At 29.2% G+C, this 10,427-nt stretch overlaps 1 protein-coding gene across 1 annotated transcript; it reads right to left on the minus strand.

Annotated features, from left to right (window-relative positions):
• Nucleotides 1–1,059: 1,059 nt before the first annotated feature.
• On the minus strand, nt 1,060–3,394 carry LOC18106303 (protein NRT1/ PTR FAMILY 8.1). Its single transcript, XM_006373912.3, has 4 exons — nt 3,031–3,394; nt 2,705–2,922; nt 2,036–2,589; nt 1,060–1,953 (listed from the first exon to the last, which is right to left on the minus strand). Exons 1-4 carry the CDS (start codon nt 3,131–3,133, stop codon nt 1,122–1,124), a joined length of 1,707 nt encoding a protein of 568 aa, XP_006373974.3. The 5' UTR covers nt 3,134–3,394; the 3' UTR covers nt 1,060–1,121.
• Between the last annotated feature and the right edge of the window lie 7,033 nt (nt 3,395–10,427).

Below are 10,427 nucleotides of genomic sequence, written 5' to 3' on the forward strand. Positions count from 1 at the left end.
TTAATTAAAAAGAAAAAAAGCAAAAAACAAATTCCGAGTTAACTCGTCAAACTTTAAAAAAAGCAAAAAAAAAAAAATTCCGGGTTAACTTGTCAAACCAGGTTAACCCTGGATCCTTGTCATGAAAGTTTGATAATTAAAAAAAAAATTAACATTAACAAACTAAATTAAACAAAAAAATTCATTAAAAAAAACACAAAGAAAAAAAGCAAAAAAAAAACCCATAAAGGCATAAAAAACAAAAAACAAAAAAAAAACAAAAAAAAAACTAAAAAAAAAAAACAGCTTAGCGTTTCACGTGAACTGCACAGTGAAACACTGAACAATTTTAGTATATGTTATTAATTAAAAAGAAAAAAAGCAAAAAAAATAAATTCGAGTTAACTCGTTAAATCAGGTTAACCCGTCAAACCCGGGATCCGTGTCATGAAAATCTGATAACTAAATAAAAAAATTAACATTAACAAACTAAATTAAACAAAAAAAGTTCATTAAAAGAAAAAAAACACAAAGAAAAAAGCAAAAAAATAAAAACAGAAAAAAATAAAAAATAAAAACAGAAAAAAACGAAAAGAGAAAAAGAAAAAAAAAAGAAGAATACTGCTCAGCGTTTCACTGTGGATTTGCACAATGAAACACTGAGTCTAGTTTTTCTTATATTTAATATTAAGAAAATAAAAATATTTTTATTTCCTTTAGATTCTTTTTGTATCTTCCATTGTTGTTGCTCGAAAATAAAACTCATATTTTTAGGAGGAGGTTCAAATGCTAAAGATTTAAAGCTATAATGATAAATATACGCATATCATGAATTCCCCTAAACAATTGTTTTTAATATATATATATCTGCAGCCAGCCCCTCTAAAAAGTAATCAATCACACCAATCACATCAACTCACCAAAACTTGAAGCTTCGATCAAGCTACAAGTGCAGGGAAGAAAGCCAGTGAGGCTGTGAGGGCATCAAATCACGCGAGAAGAAAAGAGAGAATAAGGAGATTATAATGAAAAATACTGTTTGAATCCACAGTGGATTTACTCACATGTTACAGTGTTTTCCTGAGTCCTTTTAGTTTTTTTTTTAATAGTTCTCAGTATCTCTTAAGATCCTGCAATAACTATCAATCACTGGACACCACAGCTTTCTTGTAAGTGTACCATCTGGCAACCAAAAGATAGACCCCCAAGTTGAGCACACTCAACACTGCCAAGAGCCAGAAAAAATAATGAAGATGGCCATGATTCAAATTGTCCGGTATCCAACCAGGCTTACCATGCCTGGTGCTCATATCCGTGACAATATTAACTAGGAATGTGCTCAAGTAGTTCCCAAGTGCAGCGGTTGTGAGTGAGAGAGCTGAGCAAAGGCTCCTCATGGCATCGGGTGCCTGCTCATAAAAGAACTCTAATTGCCCGATAAATGTGAAAACTTCTGCACATCCTATAATGAAATACTGAGGGACCTGCCAAAATATGGACATTGGTATGTGCTTTAGTTCATAGTAGTTATGTTTTCTGACCTCGCGGAGTCTCACAAGCTCTAGAGTCCCAGCAACCAACATGGCAAAGATGGAAATTACAAGGCCAATTGCAATTCTTTGAAGCTGTGTGAATCCATTCTTGTGTCCAGTAAATCTTCTTGCAAAGGGCACGATGGCACGGTCGTAAATCGGTACCCAGAAGATTACACTAATTGTGTCAAAGAGGGAGAGTGAAGCAGAAGGGATTTCGAAGGATTTGCCCATGCGAAGGTCCATTGTGTTTCCCTGCAGGACAAATAAGGTTCCCATTTGACTGTATACAGCAGAAAATATTATGCCAGTTGCCCATACAGGAAGCAACCGAATGATGGACTTGAGCTCTTCAACCTGAGTCACGGTGCACAGTTTCCACTGATTCGCGGACCCTTTTAGACGGTCTGATGGAGTCTCCACTGCTGCCTTGTCAAAGAAACTAAATCGATAAGGAAAATACATTAGCAGAGTCCAAATTACAATACAGCTGTTTGGTGAACTAGTTGTAGTCCATTCAATACCTTAACTGATCTGTGTGGTCAAGTTTGCGGCTTCCCATGACAGCAGATTCATGGTCTGCTGTCTCAAACAGAAGAGACTTGTCATTAGGCACTTCGACACGGAATTTCCTGAAGGATGCAACTAGCACTTGGCACATGCGTGTTAAGGGACTCCCTCCAAGTCTCTGGTTCCTGTATAACCGTGTGCCTGAAAAGAAACTCACAACAGCAATTGCCATTGCCACTGCTGGGATGCCAAAGCCCCAGCCCCAGCCTACATTGGTCTGTATCCAAACAAGCACAGAAGCAGCAATAAGAGCGCCGATATTGATTGAAAAATAGAACCAATTGAAGAAAGAACTCTTCTTTTTCTTCTCATCCTCGTCAGAGTCATCGAATTGATCCGCACCAAAGGAAGAGACACAAGGCTTGATCCCTCCAGTCCCCAGGGCTATAAGGTATAGGCCTAGAAAGAAAACTGATGTCTGCAACCCTGTTGTATGGCAAACATTCGTTCGGTCACAAGATGGTTTTAGTCCATGGATCGATGATGACAATGTCAACAATGTCATTCCCTGAAACAAAATGAAGAGTTTTGGACTAGTTAAATAAGAAGAAGATTAAAAACAAGAAATTGATTGGTTAAGTACGCCAGCATGGTCTTAAGAAATAGCTGATGAAAGAACTTACAAAGACATAGATTATAGAGAAACTAGCAATTGTCCAATATCTTCCCAAGTAGGCATCAGCAAGAAAAGCTCCAAGCAATGGCATGACATAGCATGTTCCTGACCAATTGGTGACGTTATTGACCGCCACAACATTGCTCTGGTTTAGTTGAAATTTGAGGTAATTAACTAGATTTGTGTTGATTCCATAGTAGGCCAACCTTTCGCAGCATTCATTTCCTGCAGGCAAGTCAAGATAGGCATGTTAGCCAATCACAAAACGAAACAAATAAATGACGCACGTAGAAATACAAGCAAGCAAGCACTAGAAAGGTATAAAAGAGTTGCCTAAAATATAAGGGCAGGCTTTCCAAGTTCCTGTTTCCTTCTTGATAGCAGGGTTTCCACGGAAATCTGCTGCTCCATCTTTGGTAAAGCCATCTTCTGCCATAGTTGTTGATGAACCATGGAGTGGTCAATATGTTCGGTTCACAGCTATTGTCACTTTGCCTCTATTTCATTTTTTATGCTTGGAATGGCCAAATTATATCATACTCAAGCACAGAACTACTTTGGGCTAGGTAATGGCTATCAAATGCAAAACTGGAGATTATTATTTATCACTCTCGCAAGCTCCTCTCATTTCTAATAATTTTGCACGGTTCTTTTACTGTGTTTTGCAAGAACAAGTATTTTGCTTCGAAACACTTGAATTTGTAACTAAGTTAGCATGTGAAGAAATCCAAGCCCAAACTCCCTTAAATTACTGACATTTTTGAGTTTCAAGCGGACAAACATCTTTCCCATCTTTCAATTTTGGCACACAATTCGATCCAAACCATAATTACATTGGTGAAGCATTGTCATTATCTCCTCTGGGCAATGATGAAGCTTTGTTATCTAGATATTAGACTTAAAGAGAGTTAAATGCCTGAAACTTGATGAATCATGTCAAGTGGCTTTCGATGTCTAGTGTTATGTTTCTGCAGGCACACTTTCTTAGGAGCAGGTGATATTACTTTTCTTTTCTGTTATATATATATATATATATATATATATATATATAGATGCTTTAAAACGGGTGGGAAAATTACTTATAGAGTATTTGTATGGTAAACCACATTATAAATATTCAAATAATTATAGTAGCGTTGTTTTTATTTTTATAACAAAAACTACTAGCACGTATTGAGTCAAAATATAGTCATCTGACACAAGACTATTAAGTCTATCATGACCATTAGACTTAAAACAATTAAAATATTTTTTATATTTTTAATATTTTTTTACGTTTGAAAAATACTGCAACATGAAATATGCTAGCATATATAAAAAAAGATTTAGAAATTAGGATGATAAATTTATCCAACCTTAGATAAGTAAAATCCAATTAAATTTGATTAGGTTTAGGTATTGTATTGAACTATATTTTTATAATTTGTTTTAGTTTTAAATTAATTATTTTTTATGTTTTTAGATTGTTTTAATATGCTGTGTTAAAAATAAATTTTTTTAAAAAAAAAAACTTTGAAAAACAACATTTACCGTACTTCAAAATAGATCTTTAATATTAAATAAGGATTCATATACTCCACCACTAAACTTGTTTTTTTTTTAAAAAGTATTTTATTTTGTGGAGTTGTAATTTATTTTTCAATTGATGCACAAAAATTTATATTACAATTTATGGAGATTTTCATGAATCTACTCTTAAATTTAGAATTTGGATCATATGTATTGTTTTTAAATTTATGGATGGTGCTTTTTTAAACTTCATATTTTTTATTTTATTTTTTAGAAAATTAATAGAAAAAAAACCTGAATCTTCGAGTTGGATACCTACCAGTTGAAGGACTGGACCCAACCTGATGGTATGGAAGGCGTAGTTAGACTATGGAAGCGTTTGGGAACGCGGTTCAACCCGCGTTCCCAAAAAAATTGAATTTTTTTTTCTCTAAAATTTAATATGGTTTGTACGTTTTGGATCGTTTTGATGTGCTGATGTCAAAAATGATTTTTAAAAAATGAAAAAACATCATTGGCATATATTTTGACACAAAAAGTTATTTGAAAAGCACCCGCCACCACACTATCAAACAAGCTCTACATCAATGTTGGATCAGGAGGGGATAATAAATAGCCTGCATGTCCCGATCCATTGCCACTCCTATTTTACAAACCAACCTAAATATGATTTTTTTAGAAATAGTTACTTTACTAAATGAATAAACAATATAATATAAATACTATCAAACTCGATTTGAAATCCAATCTAAGTCTAACCCGATATATATATTATCATTTAATATATATGTTATTAATTTTTTAATAATAAATAATAGTTGTAAAATAAATACTTAAAATTCAATGAATAGATTATGAAAATTTAAATTTTTTATTTGATAGATAATAAATACTGTATAAAAAAAACAATTCATGAATATCCATTATAATATTATCATTTAATATACAAACACTTGAAATATGTTATTATTTTATATTTTAATGATAAATAATAATTATAAAATAAATATTAATATAGATACTCAAAATTTAATAAATGAATTATGAATATTTAAAATTTTGTCCAATACATAATAAATAAAATATAAAAAAACTAAATTCATGAATATTCGTTACCATCTCTAATTTCAGCTAATAATATTGGAAACGGGAACTCACAAACCGGCTAGTTTCAGGCTAGTGGCCGGTATTGAATGGCTGTCGCCTGACTGCCTCTGGGCAGCCCATAAATTAATGTGCTCTGAATATGACCGAATAGGCTATTTGTGATTTTCGAGGACCAAAAGATTTTCTTTTCTCTGAGAAGGGACCGATAAATTCTTCATTTCATTTTTCTAAAGCCAAAACCAGGGAACAAGACAGAGGATAAATACAGTGTTGTGGTAATATTATTTTTTTAAAGTATTTTTATTTTAAAAATATATTAAAATAATATTTTTTAAATTTTTTAAATTTTACTTTTAATAAATTATGATAAAAATAAGTTAGATTAGAAATATTTAGTAAAAAAAATAACTCAGAACAAATTTTGAAAGAAGAAGGTAGTATAAGTTAAAATACATATAAAAAAAAGTTTAAAAAAAATATGATTTTGATTAAAGTAAAATTTTAACTAAATTTTATAAGAATTTTTTAATTGAATTTAAAAATTATTTCAAAATAAATATACTTTTAACTTTTCTTTGGGTAAAGAATTAAAACACAACTTAACCATATCGATTCAACCAAGTCCATAGTGACACAATAAGGAGCATAGGCATTATTTTTTCAACTAATTTAGCAAATTAACAATTTGCCTTATCATAAATTAAAAGACAAAAAAAAATGGAAAAATTACTGACGCAAAAATTATAGTTTTCTCTTCTCCTTTCCGCCAACATTTTACATCCGTAATGTAATCGAAAAATAAATAAACTTTAGATTTTCCAGTTTATTTGCAATATCAGCCTATATATATCGTCTAAATTCTCATGAAAAATTCGATTAAATCTTGTATTAAATACTAATTTGGTTATAAGTAATCTTGTATAAAATAACTATCAATAAATTTTGGGATTAGTGCAAAATCTTAAAAGCAATCCATTTTAGAGATCTATTTATCTAAAACAAAACTAAAATTTAAGTGATGGGTTTTTTTTTTTATGATCTTCAAGCCAGCTTGTGTGTATTTTAATTAATCTCACGAGCCCTAAAATCAACGACCATGTAAGCTTCCAGTAACCCTGAGGTTTGTGGGATTCGAATGAGTGATATCTAGAGAACAAATTTAGAACCTGAACAATTGAACTATACCCCTCTAAAAATCAAACCCTTATCTTTTTTATTATATGGGAGTGATGATATAGTAACACCGGATTTCATATAAAACTATATATGAATATCTTGTTTAATGTTTTTTTATATTTTTAAATTTATAAAAATACCTTATTAATTGAATATTATCTTATAATATTAATTTTTAATTTTAAAGCGTTGGCTCGATGGTTAAGAAGTTATGTTTCTTTATTAACTTCTTGGATTCTATTATTTTTAGCAAATGATTTCTTGGATTGAAATTTTGAAGACAATACTAAAAAAAATTGATAATAATCAGAAAAAGAAATTTAATCTTGAGTTACTCTACAAACACCTTTATTGCATAAAAAAATCATATCATTTCCTTTTTAACCAGTTTAAAGTGTCCCAAGTCAGAACATGTACGGGAAAACTTTTGACTTTCTGAAAGCACTTTGCATGGGTACTTTTCATTGATTCACTAAAAACCAAAGTGAAGCATGGCAGTTTTATTTATATTGAGGTATTTTTTTTTTTTTGTTAATTGTTTTTTAAATTATTATTTTTTTAGTATTTTTGAATTGTTTTGATATGTTGTTATCAAAAAAATAATTTAAAAAAATAAAAATATATATTATTTTTATGCATTGTTAAGCAAAAACCACTTTAAAAAACAATATCAACAACACTCTCAAACACTAAGGGTGTTTCAAATATGATAACAGTTGTTTTTTAAAGTGCTTTTCGTTCAGAAATGCATCCAAATAATATTTTTTATTTTTAAAAATTTATTTTTGACATCAGTGTATCAAAACGATTCAATACAATTAAAAAAATAATTTTAAATAAAAAAATTAATTTTTACCAACCTTCGTTTAAGCCACTTTTCTAAACGAAAGCTTAGTGTCTATTTGATATTGTGGTAGCCGTTACTTTTTAAAGTATCTTTTTTACTTAGAAATGCATCTATATAATGTTTTTATTTTATTTTTTAAAATTAATTTTTAACATCACCATACTAAAACAATCCAAAAATATAAAAAAATTAATTCTAAAAAAAAATAAAATATTGTGGAAATGCGCAGCCAACAGCGTTCCCAAACGCTTTCTTAGGCATTGTTTGTTTTTTCATGAATGGAAAGGTTGATTTTTTTATGTGTTTTTAGATTATTTGAATGTACTGATATCAAAAATAAATTTTAAAAAATTATTTTGATAGAATTCTAAATAAAAAAAAACATTTTAAAAAATAATCGCTATCACAATACTAAACGAACTCTTACCCAAATACCCCCTCATTAAAAACATGATTTGTTTAGTGTTTTTTTTTTTGTTTTTTTTTGTGGGTGTGGAAGATTCATCGTCCTTACCCTTTATATCATTGTGACTGAGACTAATTACTAAACAAAGTTGAGGATAAATAGTTAGGTAACTAATTAGCTTTGTTTTGAAAAGGAAACCACTTCTTTTAACGGATGAACTCGTTTTTGTATGCCATGATCGATCAGGAAGAGATAAGGAGTATGAAACGGATAAAAAGTAGTCGATGAATTGTCACTAGCAGCATATAGATTTGGGGGTGATGAGTCGTTGCTTACCCACCGTTGGTTTGCATTTAGCTTTCAAACAAGCCATTATATCCCATTGGGGTGGCTAATCTGAGGTTTCCTCCATTGCATGAAAGGAATTTCTCAACCATGAATTCTCTTGAAGTGCAAGCATTCTTAGAAATTCTTCTTCTTGTGATAGGAACGTCGTTAAAGGAAGCAAATCTCCTCTCATTATGTATTTTTTTTCTTTTTTTTTAAGAGAAATTAAATAGCTTCAATAAATGTATATGTATATATTCACTGAACTAGCCAAAAAAAAAAAAAAAAATTGGTGATTCCCTTTTCCTGGCATGTCTCGATATATCGCTTGTTTTATATTAAGTTGATAAAATAGCCTTAGTCGTAATATACAATAGGTTTCTTTTTTTTGAAATATATATATCCTTTAACTTCAAACATGGTCCCCATTTGGCATTGATTAAACACTTAATGCTTGAATTTGTGTTGACAAAAAGGAATTTGAGAGTGCATATTTCTGTACCATTTGTTTATCTAGTTGGAAAGTGTTTTTTTTTTTGTAAAATTTAGGTTTTTTTTAGTTTTTTTATATTTTTATATCGTTTTGATATGCTGATATTATAAATAAAATTTTTTAAAAATATTATTTTAATATATTTTTAAATAAAAAAATATTTTAAAAAATAATAGTTATTAAATTATAGCTGTGGTAGTATAAGTCTTCAAGTTTGATAATTCTTCTCGAACTTTAGCTATAATTTTTTTTTTAAAAAAAGAAGAAGTTGCTCAGCAGGACAACTAGCAAGACAAATTAATTCACTGAAGCGACTTTTTATTACAGTTCTAGATCTATCTCATGATTTTAAATTATAGCTCTGCGGTCAAAGTAGAGAGGTAAATTCTGTTTTTTTCATCTTATTCAGTGAATATTATTTATCGAATTTTAAAAAAATTACTAGGAACGCATTTCTAGTGCACGCGCATAAAGTTGTTTCATAATACATTAAGGATAAATAATTTTCATAACACAGTACAAAACAATGCATCCTTCAAAATAAAAAAACCTAAGAAGCATACACGAATACAAATGTTGATGTTATTGAAATAGTAAAATAACTATTTTATCCAATTAAAAAAATTAAATAACTAACTATTAAAAATTAAATAATCTTTTTATATGATCAACATTTGTATTATAGTTGTCATCCATGTACATTATTATCTTTTTATTTTTCAGAACACAGTAAAATGATTAAATCTTGATTTTAAATTAAATTACATGAGAATTGTTTTGACGTGATCTTATTTAATGGGTGGAAAAAAAATTAACCCAATATTAAGTAAAAAAATTTCATAACAAAAGATGGAATTAGAAAAGAAAATCAAAATAAAAAATCACAAAAAAAAGATTGAAAAACCCAAAATAATTTTTTAAAAAACCATATTAAAGGATAGAATTGCAAAACAAAAGATAAGAAAAGCCAAAATACTTTTATTATATAATTAAAAAACACAAAATTGATTTATCATCAACCTAATACGTTTAGAAAATAAAACTAAAAAAAAGCCTTATAATAAAGGTGTAATAAAAAAAAATTAAAAAAAGAAGGGGAGCAAAGGAAATAAAAACCATATATTAAATATTAAATTAAAACAAAAATCAAAAAATAAAAAATAAAAACCCAAAAAACTCATACGGCCACTAAAAAAATTCTTGATGCATTTTTTTTATATATCTTTTACTTTTTATAAGCGGCGGATGACTCGCCCGTCTTTTTTTATTATTATTTATTTTTATGAAAAGAATCCATAGACGACAGGTCATTTGTTGTCAATTTTTCTCCCGCAGAGAATCGAACACAGACCTCTTCGTGACTCGCACAGGTTAATCATGATATATTATTGTTAACCAAATAAATAAATAAAAATACATTAACCTGCTTATATAATTAATTAAACTAACACTACACCTTTCAGCTGTTTAATTACAACTTTTAGTTGTTTCAGTAATCACTACTGGTCTACTCTTTAGGGTGTATATGGTAACCCAAAGTTTATTAAGCTTCTCTATTGTCTCAAAAGAACCACTAATTAATTAGAGTATAAAGTTAGTTGATAAGTGGGTTTTTTTTCTTTAATTTAAGGTTTGAATTTAATTAAGAAAAAGATAATCTCAATGTACCAGCAAACATGACTAAATAATACCTTAATTTTACCCAAAAAAAGACAACAAAAATGAAAAACTAAGAGAATTAATCATTGTTCAATCGGGTTGTCCTAGAAAGTAACTATATAAAGAAAGAATAATAAATAAAAGAAACTTTAAGGACAAATTAATTATGGAGGTGGTGATTAACTAGCTCGACTTATACCATCTAA

Source organism: Populus trichocarpa, chromosome 16, assembly GCF_000002775.5.
Source record: "Populus trichocarpa isolate Nisqually-1 chromosome 16, P.trichocarpa_v4.1, whole genome shotgun sequence".
Lineage (NCBI taxonomy): Eukaryota > Viridiplantae > Streptophyta > Magnoliopsida > Malpighiales > Salicaceae > Populus > Populus trichocarpa.